Source organism: Coffea eugenioides, chromosome 10, assembly GCF_003713205.1.
Source record: "Coffea eugenioides isolate CCC68of chromosome 10, Ceug_1.0, whole genome shotgun sequence".
Classification (NCBI taxonomy): domain Eukaryota; kingdom Viridiplantae; phylum Streptophyta; class Magnoliopsida; order Gentianales; family Rubiaceae; genus Coffea; species Coffea eugenioides.
The window spans coordinates 31557631-31579898 of NC_040044.1; the positions used below are offsets into that span (position 1 = coordinate 31557631).

At 35.7% G+C, this 22268-nt stretch overlaps 2 protein-coding genes across 2 annotated transcripts; one reads left to right on the plus strand and one right to left on the minus strand.

Annotated features, from left to right (window-relative positions):
* The first annotated feature begins 2750 nt into the window (after nucleotides 1-2750).
* LOC113749299 (sm-like protein LSM3A) lies at nucleotides 2751-5754 on the plus strand. Its single transcript, XM_027292987.1, has 3 exons — nucleotides 2751-2943; nucleotides 4096-4191; nucleotides 5415-5754. Exons 1-3 carry the CDS (start codon nucleotides 2824-2826, stop codon nucleotides 5493-5495), a joined length of 297 nt encoding a protein of 98 aa, XP_027148788.1. The 5' UTR covers nucleotides 2751-2823; the 3' UTR covers nucleotides 5496-5754.
* Nucleotides 5755-5849: 95 nt separating this feature from the next.
* On the minus strand, nucleotides 5850-22152 carry LOC113749024 (exocyst complex component SEC5A-like). The gene is made up of 21 exons (XM_027292654.1): nucleotides 21454-22152; nucleotides 20759-20904; nucleotides 20583-20674; nucleotides 18532-18726; nucleotides 18322-18449; nucleotides 18022-18180; nucleotides 16955-17059; nucleotides 15660-15734; nucleotides 14249-14380; nucleotides 13978-14148; nucleotides 12754-12843; nucleotides 11477-11603; nucleotides 11192-11402; nucleotides 10507-10622; nucleotides 10187-10421; nucleotides 9432-9525; nucleotides 8002-8079; nucleotides 7857-7913; nucleotides 7478-7627; nucleotides 6635-6850; nucleotides 5850-6358 (listed from the first exon to the last, which is right to left on the minus strand). The coding sequence occupies exons 1-21, from the start codon at nucleotides 21931-21933 to the stop codon at nucleotides 6116-6118; spliced, it is 3300 nt and encodes a 1099-aa protein (XP_027148455.1). The 5' UTR covers nucleotides 21934-22152; the 3' UTR covers nucleotides 5850-6115.
* Nucleotides 22153-22268: the final 116 nt, after the last annotated feature.

Below are 22268 nucleotides of genomic sequence, written 5' to 3' on the forward strand. Positions count from 1 at the left end.
TAAACCAAAAACCTGGCCGATTTTGTGGAGAAACCGGTTTTGAGGAAAAAATTTTACCAAGTTTTTTGTTGAGATTCAAACCTATGACCTTAGGTCAAGATTGATGACATGCTCACCACTAGACCATTTTGCCACATGTTAGCTAAGTGTTATTCTTACACTATATTAACGTTTTATCAATTTTATCTTTATTCTTTTTTTTTTCTTCAAAACAAATTTATTTGGAATCTTTTAATGCAAACTTATGACCCCCAAATTCTATGAATTATAAAATAGATTTCAAAAATAACATATTACTTAATTTATTTTAAAGACAAATATTATTTTTAATAATATTTTGCACTTCAAATTCATAAGTAATCTAGATAATTACACTAAACATAAATAAAATTTTATACTTGAAGTTTGGTGGATTACTAATTAAATTTATGTTTTGCTGATTTTTATATGAATTAATTATTCTATAGCAAATTAAATTAAATGAGCATTTGTTATGACATTATTTATTACAATTTATATCATATATCCTATATCCAAAATTACAAGATATAATATTTAAATATATTTAGTGACCCACTGATTCAACCACTCACCCACTAGTTGAACCAATGGTCCGTTGACCCGCCTCCTTCGCCGGTCTCCTTTCCGGACCGAGTTTAATAACTTTGCTATTAATGTCCCCATCGAATTGTACTCCATATTCCGTACTAATTTAGCAAAATTAGTACTCCGTACCCTCAACTGAATTGCAACTGAGAAAAGAGTAACATCTTTATGTAAAATCATGGACTAGTCTGAGCTAAAATGAGGCCCACATAAGAGTAGGTCAAGTCAAGTTGGGCCAAGACAAGCTCAACCCAGTTGACACCAAGCGACGATTTCTCTTTTTTTTTTTTTCTTTTTTTTTTATTTGATGTAGAAAATAAAATTGGGGAAAAAAAAAAAAAAGCGCTGCGTATGCAATTCCAGAAATGACTTTAAAACTTATGAAGCAGTAATGCAATCATTGTATATCAATCAAATGTTCTTGTGGTTGTACAAAACAATTTGGTTTGATTTTAAGTGCAATGCGGAATAATTGATAGGAAACCATTTTTGTCACATATTCATTAAATTGTTTTAAAATAAAAGAGAGAGAGAGAACGAAAGATATTGGAGTTGACCAATCCAATTTTGTACCCAATATGCTAAAAGAGCTAAGGTTAGGTCTTAACATCACCAAAATATGAGTACTTTTCAATAAAAAGGATGGAATTTTCTTGCTTTGGAAAGCTGCCCAAATGAGAAAGTTGCTTGACCCAGAAAATAAAATGATGTAATTATTAATTTTATAGGGATAATTTCAAAAACCTCCCCTAAGATTTGTGACAATGTCTATTAAGATCTTTGAGATTTTGAAAATTACACTTGCCTCTTCTATTTATTTAAAATGACGACACTAGCCTTGGCATATTAATGAAACTCTCTTGTTTCTTATATTTATACAAAGACTAGGTTTTACAATTAGTTTTTCCTTTTCTCATTTATTTCTCCCTTTTATATTTTGCTAGTGAAACTACATAATTTTGAATATCTTCCTAGCCTCTATCGAGACCAAATGTCGAACTAGTGACTTTTTTCTTTTTAACAACTTTGAATGTAATTCAATTTTTCAGCTGATCCTTTTTTTCCCCTTTGGTATCAATATTAACAATAACTCTAAAAGAAATAGCATAAAACCATTATAAATTTTTGGTAGTTCTAATGCTAAAAAATCCACAAACTCTAAAAAAATTATGGCAACAGTTTCTTCTCCATCTTTGGAAAAACTATGTCTCCAGTAAAGCATTATCAAAAGTGGCCTATCTTAGTAAAATTTTTTTTTTGTTGTTGTAGTTGTTTATCAAACAAAACAGAATAGTTTTGAAAATTTTGAATTTTGTTCCTTATAATTGTGCTAAATTATTTTACAACGGAAAGTAAATTAAACTTTATTCAATTAGGCATTTTAAGGTATTCATTGAAATTTTTGACCAAGTCAATGTTATTTTGAGTTTGGTAATATAAGTGTTAAATCAAGAGAGGTAGGTGCAATTTTTGAAAGTTTCAAAGAATTTAGTGAAATTGTCAGAAACTTCAAGAGAAGTTTCCAAAATTATCCCTAATTTCAAATATACAAAATTTGGACATAAGTAGCCTAATGTCTTAAAAATTTACATGTAAGTTAGAAAATTATTTTACAAAACCATCATTATAGTTTCAAGGTACTTTAACACTTAATTAGAAATTTCTGATGTAGAGTTGCAATAAAAAAAAAAATTCAACTTCACATCATGAACGGCATATTGGCACTCTCGTCTAAACTCTAAAGAATACATGTACTTTGATTAAGGAGTTAAAAGGGTAAAAAACCAAAACCATATTCTCAATTTTGATCATTCCATCCATATCAAAACTTAACATTATTGGACAATAATTGGCCTTTGACACAAATATTGTAGCTAGGAAATCACAATACATTAGTATAATTTAATTTACACTTAGGTCTAAACCTCATTGAATAGTGTCTAAAATTTTCACCTTGTACAAAAAATAGTTTACAAATTACAAGTAGTAGTAACTTTTTTTTTTCCTTTGAGGGTCAAATAGTAGTTACTTCAAAGTGTGCACACAAATCCACATACTCCAAGTATTAGGAGGGTTAATGTTGTTATTTAGTAAAAGACCAAAGAGGGTCATAGCTTTGGTTACTAAGTAGTAGCATAGAACCAAAGGCAACATAGCAAAATACAAACTAAAAGTGTGTAATCATCAAAAAAGGGGGGAATTGGAGGTGGGAGACAAATGGGGAGCACGGAGGAAGAGAGTGCAGTGAAGGAGCCATTGGACCTCATCAGACTGAGCCTCGACGAGCGCATCTACGTCAAGCTCCGCCACGACCGTGAACTCCGCGGCAAACTCCATGTATGCTTCTTTTCGGTTCTTGATTATTATTATTTTTTTTTGGGTCTGTTTCTTGTTTTGTTTACCTATTTTTGTATGTGTTCAAAAGCTACCTATTTTCTTGTTTGTATGCATTTGTATGTGCAAAAGCTCGCTCAACTGGGTTCGATTAAAGTTTTGTTTTTGATTTTTTGGAGCGTGCCCTTTGGGTTTTACGAGTAATTTGTGATTGAGCATTTTTTTTAAGCCACATCGAAAGGAAGAAAAGGGAAAAAAGAAGCCAAGAGAGTAGTTTTTTATGTTTTTATGCAACATTCTGCAGTGGATTCACTTGGATTGGATCAAAGTTCTGCTTTTGATGATTTTTTTTTTCAATTTTGGCGATTTTACAGCAAACCCTTTTGGGTTCGATAGGAAATTAAAGACTGTAGAATCAATTAAAAGGAAGAAAGAAGTCAAAAGAATGTAATTTAATGTCTGTGGAGACGTTCACGTAGACGACATGGATTCAATTGATTGATTGATTTATTTGTTTGCCGTTTGGTAATTTTGAAGCAAACTCTTTTTCTAACAGGAGTACTTCGCTATTAAGCAGTAGAGTGAAAACAATTAAAAAGATGAAGAGAGAAAAATCTATTTTTGGGCAGTTGAGCTATTCTATTTCGGAGATTTTGTCATAGTGGGAAGGGGAGGAAAGAGAAGAAAGAGTATGTGGGTTTTCTGAGTTTATGGGGTTTATTTACCTGACTGCAGTCTGCAAACTTTTTAAAATTCACCATCGTTTTCGGTGATGTATTGACTATAAAAGTATGTCCTGGGTTGATGATTGAAAAAAGTTTTAATCATTCTAATTAGTCAGTATATGGTGAGGCTGCTGCATATAGTCCTTCTAAGCCCATATTGACCAGATCTTTGAGAATGGGGTCTGGGTAGACTGTTTGAGATTATGCAATGTGATGTTTGTGGTGACGGAATTAGAGATTCTTGTTAGCCAACTCATGCCTCTTGGACTTGCTTACTTTCCTCATGCAGATTTCAAGGTAACTGGATTTCTATACAAACCGTAGATTTATTCTATTTTTAATTATTTGCCGCTCTTCTGATAAATATGTTAAGTATATAGTCCACGCTGTCCTGCAATTTATATTCTTCTGTGTGTTGGAAAATTTTCAGGCCTATGATCAGCATCTAAACATGATACTTGGCGATGTTGAAGAAGTTGTTACAACAGTGGAGATTGATGATGAGACTTATGAGGAGATTGTCAGGGTAAGCATATTTTTATCTTGTGTTGCTTAATTTGTGTTTTTTCTTTTGATGCCTTGAGCGGTTTAACTGCCGCCTTGTCTAAAGTATGAACCATAAATGCATGATAAGTATGTTTGGCAGAAGGAAAGAAAGTAGAAGGGGTTTACAACTTGGTAGATTATGTTGACAGAAGGAAATAGAGTTAATAAGATTTTGAGACATAGTAAATGGGATTTTAGGCAAGAGAATGGGGCTGGGAAGATGAAATTCTTCCTTCTATTGATATGAAAAAAGATTGCTTATAGTCTCACTCCTATCTAACCTAGCTGATTAGCAATTTCACTTTCATGGCATAGAGATAGCTGACTATGCAAGTTTTCACTATTGGCTTCTTCACCAAGTACCTTGTTTTGTTGAAGCATTACTTCTGTTGCTCCCTTGAGGAAACTATCATTCAATATGAGATATCTATCTAGTATGACTGTGCCGAATGACCACTTTTATCACGTCCATGTCATGACACAAGGATACATAAATGATTAAAATAAATTATAGTTAGCCAAGATGAATGCAAGTGCATAAATTGCTGCAAGCACAAGATTAGAAGGTAAAAAATGCAAAGTTCCATATTGTGAAGATTCTCTTTAGGCAGGTATGGCATGAGAGGAGTTAGTCTCTAATTTCTACTCTTGGTCCCTATATCAAAGCACTGATGACTCGATAATTTGTAAAAAGAGTTGACGAAATAGGATATCTGCAAGATACAAAAAAAATCTGAACAGTAGTTGATGTCTTTTTGTACATGCAGACTAGTCAATTCTGTGGCTTAAATGTGTGTACCTCTTTGTGTATGTATATAGTACATAAGTTTCTCCATGCTTGCTTAGAACCAATGAGTTTCTTCCCCCATATAAACAGGCAAATATAGACAAAAGAAGACAGAGAGAAACATCACGTAGAGCACTGGTGCAAACAGATTTTTCCTGATGAGAGCAGTGTTACTTAAAAGCAACATCTTGCTTATACTTGTATGAAAATGGCCATCACTAGTTCCAAAATATACCCCAGATTTTTTTTTTTGAATTACACTGATCAGCCAAAATTTTAAGTGGAAGAATTGTGCTTTTATTTGGGTAAAAGGAAGTGTGTTGCAAATGATGTATTAAATTGTGTTTCTGAAGAAACAAAAAAAGTTCTGTTTATCTGTACACTGCTTTCTAACATTGGTATGTTACCTGCTGCAGACCACAAAGCGTAATGTTCCGTTTCTCTTTGTAAGAGGAGATGGAGTTATCTTGGTGTCGCCACCGCTAAGGACAGCTTGAGGAAGAGGAGGATCTTCTCTTCATTAGTGTCGTATTACTACTACTACTACTGTATTGCTTGCCTTTTCATTATTTGTCAGTTTTAGAATGACTGACTTGAAGCAGATTCAGCAATGATCAATGGAATGAGATTTGAATTCAAGAAAAAAAAAAATTTTATTTTTGGTTGGATTGTACAATCAAATCTTAGTTCATCGATTGAACCTATGTTTGGGAAGATGTTGATTTGGGCCTTCTCCATTTAACTATTCGTTCATCATGTTGGCTATTGAAAATGGTTGTGGTAGTACTCATCGTAGCCTTACTTGTTGATTTAAGATGACTGCAATAAGCAGATCAGGTACACGAGTCAAATTTTATAGGGCAAGAGCCCTCAACTCCAATCAAACAGCTCTCAATTAACAAATTGGCCAACAGAGAAATATTTTACAGTTTCAATCTGTAACAATTCAGGCGTAATAAAAACTCGTACAAAATCATGCTCTTGATGCAAAATGGGAGGAGAATAGACAGGGCCAGCTAGGAAAATTTCGTAGTGGGGAAGGATTTATGAATTAACTAGAATACAACAAATTACAGAATGCGGTTGAAAAAGAATTAAACAAGAATCACAAAGTTAATCATCTACGCCTATGCCTGGAGAAACTTGGGGACCCAAAAGATTGAGAGCTTCTAAAATTTCGACTGGGAGAATCCATTCCTCCTCTAAAAGAGTCCATTGGCCCTCTAAAAGAAGCATAAGCTGCTTTTGCTGATTCTGGAACCGAGTCTAGAGGAATTGATTCCACAAAACATGCTGTATTAATACGTGTCCTCTCAAGTTCAGCTTGAAGGAGCTCGGCACTATACTGCTGGGCAAGTGCCTATAAGAATCAAAGCCAATTTGGAAGCAAGAACAAAAAAATCAATAATATCATTTTTCATAAACATTGAACCAAAAAGAAAGCCTGAGGCACAATTATTATGAAAATCATCTTTCAAGATATGAGTTGATCTTGAAGCAAAGTAACTGTCATGTAGGGGGGAAGATTTGAAGCGAAAGCAAACATCTGAAACATAAAAAAAAAAAAAAAAAAAAAGGCATAAACTCCTGGCCAAGAGGTCCAAGAATGTTGCAAGAAAAACAGAGAGTTCCTTACTATTAGGTCATCTGGAGAGACAGTCATTCCTTGCTGCCTTTCATCAGCCATGACATCATCACTTCCACGTGTAGGACGACGTTGATGACTTGGAGTTTCAACAGTTTCTGAGACGCTCTCGGTTGCTTTTTCCAATAGATCTCCTTGTAAAGACTTCAGAGATTCTCTTGCATCTGAAGTAAAATATGGATTCAATATTGTCTCAAAATACTCCAGCTGCAGAAAGTTCAAGACCATATTCAACTGTTAGAATAAACAATATTCTGAAGCATCATGGAGAGAGAAATTGAATATGGCTGATTAACACCGAACAAGAATACACCATGAAATTCAAGTTCTGTTTCTTTTGTTTGCAAAAGTTCTTTATAACTTTCAACAACGTCTGTGAAGGTAAAATACACTAGTGTCTTTCCTTTTCTGGTAGTTTTCCCCTTTCTACTTATATTTCCCTTCTACCCTTTTCCACACCCAGTTCACCATCCCACAAGCCTCCCACAGAAAATGAAGTGAAAAACTGAAACAAGTTGTCAGTCCATTGCATTCTACCACTTTCAATTGGCATTAGATCATCATGAACCGAACCGACTAACAACTGCATGGGAAATATCTACAACATGGGTAGCAGACATAATTAGTTATTGCGTTGAAGACACATTTACAAGAATTTGTAAAGGCTAAGGATTGGGGAAGTCTTTGAGCAAGGGGTGTTCCTTGTGGGGTTATATCACTTTAACAACTTGATGGAGTGTATGGCCTTCTAACCTCATAAAGCTCAGTGCCTTACATCAATAAAAATTACAAAATTAGTATTAAAAAGAACTAAAAGAACAATTATCAATTCACCTCAAGCATGAGCTGACAGAAACCATTTGCATCCAATGCCCTAAAATCTTTCATCTTGTTCTCATGGAAAATGCTCAGGAAAGTGTCAATCAGGCCTTCAACAAGGATACCAAGCGTCTTATCCAATAAAGGCTTACAACAAGCAAAAACCTGCAATTGAGAATTAAAAGAATGATTTGGCATGACATGTCAGAATATTTAACAATTAGTTTTTCTTGAGAATATCCACCAAATTGTCAGCGAAACTGCAGACTTGACTATTTTTGGTTCCTTATGGTCCATAAAGCCAATATAGACATAGAACCAACAAGAACCATCAGCTAGGCATACATCATAACAGAAAGGTTTTCAACGAGCCTGGAAAAGCATGTAAAAGTACCTCAGCATGCACAGCCACCAGAGTGTGCAGCAACTCCACAGTCACATCTCGCACACCCTGCAAGCATACAGAAAAGTAATTAAACAAACATGTCTTTGAAACCTAAAAGAAACAAAAGTCAGAGGAGAATAAAGTGTGTGCTCACTTTGACAGTAGGTGCTCCGCCCCATTGAATTCCAGCATCCAGCAAATAGTTCACAGCAGCTGTTCTGATCAAGTTTGTCTAAGACAAACAGTTGACCCAAAAAAAAAAAATTCCAGTGCAAGGAGGTCCAGCATTAATAATAGGAAGAAATGGAGTTGTCTACTATGCTACCATCATACATGAGAGAGTTAAACCAGACCCATTTAATTTTGCTATCATATTCAACCGCTTGCCAAGCTCTATATGCACTCCAATTTATCCTTCACAAATAAAAGTTTTGCAAGGTTCAAACATATAAAGTCTATGAATGTCCATCGATTTTTTTTTTCCTCTTACCAGATTTCTTGAATATGCATTTTGTTAAAAGCTTGCAATGGGACCTCACCTTTATGGTAGCACATAAAAAAATACTTCTGGATTTAAGATTAGCTTCAGTAAAAGAATATAAAGGTTATACAATAAGCCCAATCCTCAAGATACAATATTCTATAAATTTCAGTAAATCTTTACGAGGCAGGCACAAAAAGTAGCAGTGTGTTTTTCTTGGACAATCTTAGTTGTCATGGTTGCAGTATAAATTAACTCATCAACAGTTACTTTGATGGGAAGGTCAATTAATTCCTAAAAGAACATTGTCGCTTTTAGTAGAAAGGCAGATCTGAACATGTTAACAGAACCAAAAATACATTTATGTGTGTGTTTGTCTATATATATTAGGTCAAGAAGATTTTGATATAGATGTGATTACTTGTTTCGTCTCACTTCGTCATTTGTGCAATGACATCTTCTACCAACTCATTTGACCCACAACAACAAAAACATCTCAGATTTGATCCAAAATAGGGGTAACAAAGTGAAAAAAAAAAGAAGAACTGTGTGTGCACAGATAGCCGACATGACCAGTCATCAATTTTTACACTAAAGATAGATACATGTCTCCAAGTTCCTCAAAAACCTAGTTGGAGTAAGGATAATGGATAAATGCATGACAGTCAGATGAGCATCCACTGGACATGGACACTTGCTCCAACAGCAAAGATTATATTAGACAGAGTTTCTTATCCTGCTAATTTTCTCACTACAGTTATCTTTTCAGCCATGGGCACAGATTGTGTTTCCTGAACCTCACTAACCACCTTCCCATCTAAACAGGATCGCAATCGCAAGCAGGCGAAGGAAGCTGCACACTTCTGATTCCATATATAACTGATGATAAAATGGTCATCTCAGATTAATATTCTACTACTGTCCATCACAGAATCAAACAACTAAAAGTTTAAGTTTTAACTCAAAAAAAATAAAATTTAAACTGTAAGTTCCATCAATTAGACAAAGCAGTAGGTGCATATAGAAGATCAGGTACTGGAGAATACAGCTGTACAATTTTTAAAGGCATCCAAAGATTTGTAAATGCTCAAAAATGCTCATACCTTTGCAAGAGTATACTGTGCAAGCACCTTTTCTTCAAGTCCAGAGAAAGACATAATCAACTCTTGAATGTCAGTGTCCTCCTCATCTTTTACCCTAATGGACATGGATAAATTAGCCCACCGTCACAAGTGCAACCACAAGTTTGAATCAGAAAAGCTACCTTTCCAGCATGACTCAACCATTACCCAACATAATAAGAACTTCGAAAGAGGTATAATAAAGAGTACACATGTGCATCCCACAAATAGAGGAGAAAAGGGTTGTAAATTTCTAATTCTGCTCTGGCTGATAATCTGATACTTTTTCTTGTGTCCTAGGAAAGGTTACTCAGGATTATCATTCAGACTACATAGGAAGAGGCTAGCAATTTCTTCTTCTTTAGACATTTTTCCTTGCCATCTGCTTTGCAGGGGGTAACGGTTGGGAGAACACTAGCAAACTAATTGAAAATCATGGTAAGCAGATATTAGTGGATTTATAGATTGATTGAAAGACAACCCAAACAAAATATTGCCTCAACCAATGTGGATGAAAAAAATTGTGCAAATGTAACAAAAAATATAAATGCCACATTCAATCCAGCTTAGACAAGTCATTCACAACCATATTGCTAGCAATTGCATCAACCCTCTTTCTGGGTCGCACTAGTCATTTTAAAAATGATTTACACACAACAGAGAAGCCTAGTATCACACAAAACATAAGAGAAGTTTTGGTCCCAGGAAACATTCAAGTCAAGGGACTATTTAACTACCTTGGAGGGAGCCATATCTGTTTGTACTTGACGTGTAATTCATGAGCAAGTTCATCTTTGCAGTATCCAATATTGCTCAGGACCATCAGCAGCTGTTGATGTGCATCGGTGACACTTCCTGGAAGGGGATCAAATGATTTCTCTTGAAATTCACTAGAATAACCATTTACAAAACCTGGACTTCCTTTGCTTGTTCTGTTCTCTGCAAGCTCGCTGCCAATTTGCTCCAGATGAACTAATACAATCAGAAACTACACTAATTAAGGTTCCATTTTTTCGGCTATGATTTCCACCAATGAAGCATCAACTTATCTTCATACCATTAAAATCCAGCAAACAGTTTAGAAAGGCAATTCTAACAGATTCTTGTATTTCTTGAAGATGCAAAAAGATGTCTTCTGACCTCGTCGCCTCATTCTTCAGAGACTGAATCATCCTAAAAGATTAAAAATTAAATAACTGCATTACAAGGATGATACGAAATAAGACAGTTGCAAACATTGTTAGATGCTAAGACGTTCAGAATGGACCAAGTTCATAATAATCTCAAACATACTTCCAAACATTCACCAAAAAAAAAAAAACCCTGCAACTCCATGCGTCCTATACACTTCTGCATTCTCACCTCCCCCCCCCCCCCACCTTCCTTTCTATTGCATGGGTTGGGTGCATGGATGAGGTGGGATGGGGTTAGAATAGGCTTGGGGAGAAGGGCAAGGGAGCAGCAGTGTGGCGATGGTGAAGATCTTAGAAGTCCTATGGTATTGGATTGTAGGTGCTTCCATTCAAGCGTGAGCAGACTAACATACAAAACATAACCAAGAAAAGGGCAATAATTAATCTTTATGCATATCAAGGTGTCTCACCTCAGGGACTTCAAGATAAAATTTACAATACCTCTGTAATTCATAATCTAACCCAATTCTACAACGGTTGAAGAATTTTCTAGCAAAGTAGGGAAATTCTCTCCAATAACAAGTAACAAAGAAATATTTTCATACTTACTCATTGATCTGATCCATTGCTGACACAATAAATGCACGAAATGCCAGAGGCAAGGAAGAGATAGTGTAAGGAGATTTATTCCTTTCCAAAATAGACACAGGCACCCAAGATTCATCTTTCGATATCTCTTCTGTTGAAGTTCGCATCCATGAGCAGAGCCGTAGAATGTATATTTTTGTAATCTCACACTGAAGCGTTCGGAGAACTGTTACTGTAGATTATTACAAAATACATTAAAACAATTTCAAAGATAATAACCTGAAGAAAAAGAGGATATGCGAATACCAGCAATAGAAGGTGCTGATTCTTTTGCTTCGAAAGCTTGGCATGCTTTAGATATCTCTTTTAGAGATGCAATCAGTGATGGCCGAAGAACATTGGAGTCTTCAAGGTCACGGAATGTGTTGAGAACCTGGACAAGTACTTTGAACATTTAAGGGTGTTTTCATCTAATATTCAAGCGTTTGAAGGAAGAATGCTAAAAACAAGGAACGATAGAAGAAACATGCTCTAAAGAGCATAAATGCTTAACTGACCTAAAATAACAGGTTATGCATATAATAAATGTACTTGGATAGACCAACATGAACCTTAAAAACAGGGTAAGCGCACAATATATAATAGCCGAGATAACCAACTTATCCCTTGAATTTGTACAGCCAGTGACACTTCAGCTCAAACAAGTCAAGCTCGAGAAATAAAGTTTCTTATGTGGCTGATGTGATGCCTGAACTAAGGAGGAAGTGCCAAACATTTACTGAATGTTTAAGTTTCATCAGCAACACTCCACACAGATGATCGGAAAGGGATGCAATGGCTTTCAACCAGGTCAAGTGGCACCTTGACATATGGAAAATAAATAAAAATGTTTGAATGTGTTTTCAAGAGTCAAGACTCCTGCTTTGATAACAAAATCTAGTTCCTTTCATTTCAAAATATACAATGTCCTCAAAGAGTACTCCACTATGGTGGCATTGCACCTTCAACAGAGGGAAAGGGCTTTAAAGTCATCTAGAAACTGAAATGACAGAGGAAAAAGGGGTGAAGAAAGTCTCATTTTCTCCTAAATCTTTTCTCTCTTTTTACTCTCAGGTATGGTTCGTAAAAGGATAAATAAACTATGCCTAAACATCTTCACTGTAACTGCTGTATTCAAGATTCTGCTTGTCACCAGAAGGGCAGGCAGAGACTGCTGATATGCATGATTCTTTTGTATGATCAGTTCATTGCCTTTATGTTAGTGTAAGAGCTACAATAGTCATTTGCATGTTGAAGACGTGTGTCATTAAAAGTATTTTGGCCTTTGATCATTTAAGGGAGAAGCAGTAGTGTTCCAGTCTTTCCCTTGAACATCAAATTTGACCCCAGTGCACCTCTTGGGCCTTTACTAAACCGTAAAGTCTATTAACCTACATGACTAATGTGTCCCCTTCTTCATCCATCTTGACCTATAAATTTTTATCTGAGTTTACTTAAATATTCCACATCAATGTCCAGTGTGGTGGTAAATATGCACTTGAGCACATTACACTTCTTCAATGAATTTACTACGAAAATCTTACCTTAGACTCATAAGCTGATAAAGTATTGCGTATCATCCCAGCAACTTCATCAAGAGAATGACTTGAGTACTTTCCATCAGCAACTTTTTCCTGAATTTTATTTGCATAGTTATTAGTGCTTGAATCAGAAGATAGTTCTGAAGACTCGAAATAAGAAACAGAGATACAATCACATAAAATTTCAAGGTTGATTTATTCCTAGTAAGCTATGAAAATTTAAATACCAAGCTTTCAACAGCGGATTAGCATATCAGCACAACAAAGAAAATGTAGATGTTCTACTCAAGATCACGTCATGACATTGGAATCCTTTCATAATGACAAAGAATTCTAATATTTGAGAAAGATGGAAATGCAATTGACCTTTGAATTAGTAAAACAAAAAAGAAAACAATACACACACACACACATATATATATAATATATGCTAATGGTATGGTAATTTTTTCTTTATTTTAGTTCAGTTTAAATCCTTAGGCCAACATGTACTTGTGGAGAACTGGTGGCAAAACTCCCAAGTATCCTCAAGCTTTACCTGGTAAGCTCCAATCCATCTAGTCTCATGCTATCTTGTTGAAGAAAATGTGAATTCCCACAATCATAATTCCAAAAAATACACATGCTAGATAGTGTCACGCCCAACATTTACAAATTAAGTTACTCAGGTACAACAAATGTTATAAGTTTAAGGGAGCACTCTCCCATTCAGGGTATATGGATTCATGCAACGGGAAAACATAAAGGCTTAAAAATATGTCATTGTGCTTTTCTTTCCAAATATCACAGAAGAAAGAACTTAATACCAATACCTGTAAAAATTAAAAAATCATTTAATCTCAACATAACCTTTCACGTTTAGGACTAACCTTCTGGCTAAACACTAACACTGTTCTCTAAAGTTTACAGATAAAACTAGAAATTAAGATGCTAAATATTCAAGAAATGTATCAATTATAGTCTTGAAATAACATTACGAAAAAAAATTACTCGAGATTTCCTTTATCCAGCAATAAGCTTAGCAATTAAAGGAAAAGAAAATAGAAGAAAACTGCAACTCTTAACCATGCCGCAAGCATCAAATCAGAAATGAAGAATATTATAAGAAAATAAAAATCAAAATTTGATGATGTCGCTAGACCCACAGGCCAATTCAAAAGAAAAAATTTTCAAGAGATCCACTCTATAATTGATAATCAATGAAGCATCGGGATAAAAGATGAAAACCTTAGCAAATTTCCCCGTAGAAACAGCAAGGGCTACTTTCCAAAAGGCAGGTACATGATGGATAAGTACAGCAGTCAACCGACGGATGTACCTTCCTCTTAGGGCATCAACTTCTTCGCTAATCATGCCAAGTGCTTGTTGATCTCCCACATGTGTGTCATCTGCATCCAACTGACAACCACACATCCAAAAATGTCAGCATTATGGATTTCTAAATGAATTGGCAATCAGAAAAAAAAAATTATATTAGGGTCATTAAAACTGCACTTACAGACTGGTCTTCTTGAATTTGCCTCCATTTTGCATCCGATAGAGCTTTTTCATGCATCGCATTCTGCAAAGCCTCCATTCTTATTTCATGATCTACAGTGCACTTTTCAAGCAAACCTCGAATTCTTTGATTCTGACAAATATACAACATAGTGTAATTCAGCAAAATGTCCTGCTGCTCAATGTGATCAGAAAATTCTTCCAACTTACATACTAGTATATCAAACAAGAAATTCTCTACAACCAGTGTGGAAGTGGAACTAGCATTGACAAATTTGTGGTTTATAGAGTTGCAAAAACACAGTATGACTTGCCAGATCCTTTTGAAATTATGAAGAGTTCAAAGTTGTTGCCGCTCAAAAGAGATGAGGATAAATACCATACATCAAGAACTAAAGTAAATGTAATATATTGGACGCACTCTTACTCAAATGTTTCTCATTCCACTTCATGCTTCTTTTCAAGTACCTCCCATGACAAATGGCCAGAGTTTCATATAAGTCCATTGACTTCAACTATACAAATTACATTTTATGGAAGTATATGAAAAACCTATATGTTCTATAGGAACTTTGGTTATTTTTCTCCCTCTTCCTATTTATTTCATTTTATTTATTCATTACTCAGTTTTGTTTAGGAGTTCTGCTTGCTTGTTGCGCTACTATGGGTTAACCGACTTGGCATCAGAATCTTGCAAATCAATTCATTCATCCATCCAAAAGTAGTAGTCTTCTCCTTTTGGGCCAGATGTCGCAGCAGGGTACACATGCAGTTTCAGTTAAAAAGCTATTGGAGTTTGCTACTTTTTTGAATGATTTCTTTCAGAAGCTGAGATCTAACTACTAGAATTTATAGCCTGGTTACGTACATCACAGGACTTTATAAACAGATGAATCACGTTCAAGAATAAAATACAGGATTTACTAATAGTGATTGATCAATTATAGGGTTTCCATAAAATATGATTTTGCTTCCTGATTTGCAAATCTATGGGTTTCCTTTGTCATGTCTACAATAACCACCTTGTAGTTAAACAATTCTGTTGAAGAAATCTAGCATTCCACAAGTGTTAATGTTTTAAGTAGACATAAATGTTCAAGTTAAATAATAAAGAATTATTCATTAATCACGCAAATAATTCTTTTTACTGGAAGATGGAATCTAAACCACATCAGAAGTAGTTCACTTCAGTTCCAGTGGAAGTAATCTCCACAATCATATCAGGTACTTGTGTCATTATACTAAGGACATAGGTCATAGAATGCCATATATTTGCCCTGAGGAACTTCATGTATATAGTAGTTGTTTTCTGCCAAAAGTATCAGGCAATCTTGAAAGTGACCATTTTACTACATCCTCCAAACAAATTTAGAAAGCAAGTTGTATATTTTACGAGAATAGAAGTTTCTCACCTGTATACTAAGGTAATGCCATACAGGATCCGACCCAGGTTCCAGCTCCAATAAAAGCCTTACAATGTTTTCAAGCTACAGAAAGCATCAAAACCAGCATGAACAAACATGACAATATAAGTATGTACAAGCAGCTCCATAAAGCAGGGTAGATGCAAGTGCATGGATTTCTGACATATCCAAATGAAGAACTACGCACCCTAAAAATGCAAAGATGCATTAATCAACAGCTATAAAATGATTAGAAGCCAGGAGATATAAACAAGATCTCTGCACGCAAACACACACAAGCCAGATCATTTTAACTAATACAGAAATTATTTTGCTTTCAACAAATTTCTGACCTTCCTTATTTTAAGTTACTTTTGACCCTCCGTATTTTTGGGAGGGTGGGGGGGCCTGGGCTGAACAAGTAATGCTTCACTAATTGTTCCTCAAATCAGAAGCCTAATCTCCAGCCCAACTGTTAGTCCTTTGACCATTTACACAGCTTTGTTGGTAAAACATATCCACTATAAGACAAGAAAGCAATTTTTTCCCCCCAATCACAGTGATTCACGACTCTATTCTACCAACAAAAAAAAAAAGTATATAAGAGTTTTGGTCATGGCCCACAAATTAGTTCATTAAACATTCCAAATTATGCTCAAATTTAAATTTCTACTTGTTTTTCTCTTTGTGATCAAAATCTTGAAATTCACCAACCAATGCAGAAACCAGCTACTGTATGAAATGCAAGGAAAATTGGGCCTAAGCCATATGTGTGTCTGCCGTTGCACATCTGTCCTTTCCACAGAATATAAATTTTTCCAACACAACCAACAAAATACCTTGTCTCAAACCATATTGCTTTTCTCTTAGGTTATTATGCGTGTGACACTACAAAAGAAACTGTATTCCAGTTTTATTTGGGGAAATGACTCATTAACAAGCCATAAACCACTAAGCAGGCCAATTATACAGTCCTCTAATACTGATCAGATTTTTTTTTTTAACCAATTCTACAGTCCTCTAATACTGATTAGAATATTTTTACCAGTAAGCAGGCCAATTCTACAGTCCTGTAATAATGATCAGAAATTTTTAAGTCACTTCAGAAAGATATCTGCATGTACTATCCAACTTAAACCATGAGACACCTTACTAGCATTCCAATCTTTAATTTTCACATTTGACAATTCACGGCATAAAACTCACTTCAACAAACAATTTGGAAGAAACAAGCATATTTTAATCCTTATTTTTTGCTGATGTTCATGCACACAGAATTCAAAAGTAGGATAGAAGAACTTTACATTTGTCAGTTCAATATGCGGATCTTCCATGGATTTATAAAGCATGCCCTTGAACTCTTGCATTACTTTTTCAACCTCCTCAAGTACACGTTTAAGAATTCCAACCTGTAATATGTGCTATGTAAGTAACCAAACAGGGCATACTTATAGAAACATCTAGTATCATTGGATCTAACTTGTAGTTTCTTTACACATTAAGGCATGCTTCATTACATTCGTAACAAGACGTTTATCAATAAAACATAATAGCCAAAAGCATACAAATGTTATGGACGCAATAATGCATATCCCTTATTAGAGACAGATTCTTCACTTTGCATTATAATGAAGGCACAAATTAGCTATGATAAGATAAACTGGCTCTAACTTTTGTTAGTCATGCTTTTATCAATTATAGAAATTTTTGACCCTGCTCCAGCTAAAAAAAAAAAAAAGATCTATAAATTATGATAAAAGCATGACTAATTTCAACAAAAAACCATTCCATTGACATGTCCTCGCCCAATATCAAGTATATGAACATAAAAGCAAAAAGTTTTACAATTGAAAGCAAAATCAAAGTATGTCTAGATTTATATTTGTGTCACTCTGAAGTCTCAAAACAATGGTGGAAGGTAGATTCGATGTTGTCGCCTACAACTAGCATCCCTATTTACCAGGCTAGGAACTTCAGTTCCTTAAACATTAAAGTACTAAATGACAGGTAAAGACATGGTATTCTCCAAAGCCTTCCCAGGTTCTTGGTCAGAAAGGATATCTGCCTCGTTAGGAGGAATTCAAAAGAAAAAGATTATACCAAGTATAAGAGCCAGCAAAAGATTGCAAGTCATAGAACTTGTGATTGTCCGCAGCTTATTCACACAATGAACAAAACTGAATTAATTTGACAAGCCAAGTGACCAGAAAAGAGATGTTGAGCTTGACACATATATGCGTTAACAAACTGAGAAAACTAAAACCTATAAAAAGAAAAATAAAGGAACAAGATACACTTAATGAAATTTGCAACTCATATTATGCCAATAACTAGAATGAAAACACTCTGCAATAAGGGACAGATACTGTACATGGGAAGGCAGAACAATGGATTTCGCTTTCCTGTACTCCCGAACTGCTAAGTCATATTCACCCTTGCTAATATTCCCACGAATTGCGCTTGGCAAATTAAATAGAGTCCGGAATCTCTGCAGCATTCCTTGCACAGACCTGATCTTTTCTGCTTGAGCCTACATAGCAAATTAAAGTTGTCAATTTGCAAAAGGAAGATAAGAAAAATAGAGTGAAAGAAGAAAATCAAGACCCTTGAACTGGACATCTGTACAGGGATCAAACTCCAAAATCAGTATGGTATCGAACATCCTACTAACCTGTCTCTCAAATAGAGACTCAAAAGCGCGATTAGCAATTGAAGTGACTCCATGTATGCAATTAAACAAGTGAGACGTCCCAGAACCCTCTGGGTCTTCTTCTATTCGTTTCAACTTTGACTCAATATCTGTTATCAGCAAAGTTAGTCTGATTATCATCCAGACTTTGTATGCAAATGAAAATGAATTCTGATAATGCAAAATACTCACCATCAATTGTTGTTTTACAAGAAACAAAACAATCAAAATTTTCTTTCACCAACTGCTTTTTTGCTTGTGTACGCCCTTGAAGATCATTTTTCAAAGCCAAAGCACCAGCTTCCAAGTCTGCTGCACTAGTGTCACAATGTACTCGGGAAAGAAAAAGCCTTGACTCAAATTTCTCTGAGTAATAATTTAACCTATCTGCAATATCCATTGAAGCCATTATAAGGAACTGACTACCCAGTGTCACCACTGACAATAAGTAATACAGTGAGACTTGGTAACCATTAACTCCAATACTTGTTCTCAACTTCTTATATTTCATGACATATTATATACTTAAAAAACAAAACAACTAAAAGCTAAAATGCATCAATAAATGCTGATAGATTCTGAAATTAAAGATCAGCAAAATTTCTCATTAACTACTGATGAAGAAAAGGAAGTCAAGGGAGAGAAGTAAGATAGTTGAAAGGTGAAAGAAGAAATGAAATAGAACACATAAATAGACAACCAAAGAATACCTATATTCCTTTCTTTTGATACAGAACCAAAGAGTATCTCAACTAGCATTATTTCAAAAGTACACAAAAATAACCATTTACATTGTTGGATTAATAAGCTTGACCAAGTCTCAAGATTACTGTGTGCTAAAAATGTCACTCAGCTAATGCACACGTAAATAGGACCAACTAAATCATCCAAGAGGAACTCGTCAAAAAATTTTACATGAGAGCAACATTCACTTTTAAGGCAACAAATTAATATTTCCTCTGACCTCAGGGATTCCCAAAATTAATATATACTCCTTGATGCAAGTCTTAGTTGCCATACACAAATGCAAAAAACTCCAACAAGAAGGAACGAGTATAGAACTAAATAGAAAAGGCACAAAAATGAGCAAACAAATACAAGAAAAAAAAATCCACGAGCCCATTCTTCTCTTCAATTTGCTTTGTTCTAAAGCATTTTTAGGACACCATAAGACAAGAAGCCAGCCTTCTGGCTGACAAGTTGCCATAGTGTCAAATTTAGAAAAAGACTATTGCAGTTTTTGCCACTTTAAAGGTGATATTTTCATTAACTCCTCTTGTTGAGACTTCCACAAGGTCCTTGCCGAGGTTTATAGCTTTCTGCTCTACCTTTTTTTCTTGCTTTCTTTAAGTTTCGCCCACATATAATTTGCTGGCATTAGTAAAGTTCAGATTTTGGGGTTTGTCCTGTATCACTGAACAATCTATTAACATCTTCCGTCACTTAACCATAATATGAACCTCAATCAACCTGCAGATATGCACAACTTAACTCCACTAAAGATCATACATACCTTAATATGAACCTCAATCAACCTGCAGATATACACAACTTAACTCCAATAAAGATCAAACATACCTGAAGGGTGACAGATCAAAGATGCACTAAAGTTCTAAACCCTATAAAAGAAGCGTGCCCCCAAATATAAAGCAACAAAAGGACTTAAAGTTTCTGAAGCCTTAAAAACAGTATAGAATGCATAAGCATGAATTGTTTGGTCAATGGTTCCATGTCCTCAAACAATACATCTACTTAGCTCCGCTGAAGGTGTTTGCAGGTCACTCAGCCTGAAATCAGGGGATTCTATCCAACTAAATATATTAACTACGTTCAAATTGGAATAAACATTGAAAAGTCCAGCAAAATAATGGGAAGTTAAGAATTTGTTGTCAAGACATATGAGCAATAAACTTCCTCTATTGCCCAGATAGCAAAGCTACTCTTTTTCAAAGATATGGAAATCGATCTGTTACCACTGAGTACAAAACTTACAATCATCCTGGTGTAACAGACAAATGTAAATGTCAAACAATTTTTATAGATTATTTGATAATTCTATTGAAGCAATATAAGATGACCAAACAAAAAAAATGCAACTTTTGACAAGGAAAATTATTTCATATTAATGTATCTGATATATCAGCTAAGACTTCTTTACCAATCTAGTATCTGATGTTCAGATTTTTTTTATAAACTTGTTCTGGTTAACATCAGTAAAGAAGGTTCTAGTTAAAGCTGCATACCACGAGCATTGGCATCTAAAGGTTCTTTATCAGCCATGGATGATGGGGGTCCTGAATCGCTCATCAACCTGAATGTCTTGTGATTAATTATCCTGAAACATAATAATCAAAAGCAGATGAGTAGAAACAAACAGTGAGAGGTGCGCTGCAGCATTACCAGCACAAAAAAACTTTACCCCAATCCAAGAGGATCTATCCACTCAACACCACGTGGAAGCGACTGTAGACTGCTAAGCCCCTTTTTAGCCAATGCAGCTGCCTCAATCTTTGGAACAGCTGGGACTGCTCGCGTTTCCCTCATCTCACGAACCCGCCGTCCCAACTGGCCAAAAAGTTTTATTTCAAAATGCCATTTACCAAAATGAAGTATACTAACTAAAGTTTAGGCGAAAGAGTTTCCCCTAATTCAAAAAGGAGCCCCAGCCAATCAGCATTGGCTTACTTCACTTCACTTCATAAGAATTAATAAGCACGAAAGACTATCATTGAGCACGATACAGGCCTTAAATTAGAAAACCATAATTCTCACAAAAAACTCCAGTAAATACTGATCCAAACATCCCCTTCCCCAACTTCCCACCTCTCCCAAAATTATAAAATCAGAAAATAAAAAAGATGTGGGTATAAACCATGAGAAAACAAATTACTTGAAACGCCTAGAGTGTGCATAAAGGTCGGGGTATCACCAAAAATGAAAACAAATACACCAATACATGAAAATTACATCAATCCATCCAGGATGTTTTGTTTTTGTTATAGGAAGGGGAAGGCAAGACCATATTGACACCTATAAGCTGAATGCTGAAAAGGAAGCAGAACAATTCTCAAAAGGGACCAACAAGAACTGCTGAGTATATACTCAAAACTTCACCTCAGATTCATCAACGTGCTTCCAGCAATCAGGCTCACCGCCATCCCACCTATCATCATCCCTCCCTCCTCCGCTCCCAGCCCGTCCTCTCCCCACAAACCTAGCCCTGTCTTTCGACGAGGAATCCTCATCGCCGGACGAAATGCTAAGCATCTCCACCTCCGAATCATCATCATCCTCCACAACCTTCCTCTGCTGCTGCTGCTGCAGCACCTGATTACTCCCGCTCCTATTACTATTACTACTCCCACTCTTCTGCTGCATCCTTCCCGTCGCTACATTCGAATTCAAACTCGAATTCCTCCCAGCCGCCACCGCCGCCGGCGCCGGAGCTCGCTGCGGCGCTGGCTGGACGTAATTCCGAACAGGCTTCGCAGGTTGTTGTTGAGAAGACGGCTTGCGGTAATTAAGATCGCGCTCGGCCTGCTCGCGCAACGCGATCTGCAGGAGCTCGTCTTCGTCGTCACTGTCGCTCGACATTTATTACTGCAGTTTTGGAGATCTTATTTATTTTAATATTTTTTAAAAAAATGTGTAGATACAGAATGTGTATGTATAGGCGGACACGCAGTAAAACGTGTTTGTGCGTGTGAAGTTTGGGATCGGTGGAGAGTTTGCGGGGCGAAATGATTAAAGAAGTTCAATAAATGCCGGGGGAAAATTATGCAGGTGGGGAAGGGGACGATGAAGGAGGGGCAGATTCGGTGTGCTGGTCAGATTCAGGTTTTTTCCAATCTTGAATAGTACTGTATCTATTTGCCACGTGGAAATTTAAAAAATTATTCTATCTTCTTCTATTTCAGTTTAAAATTTAG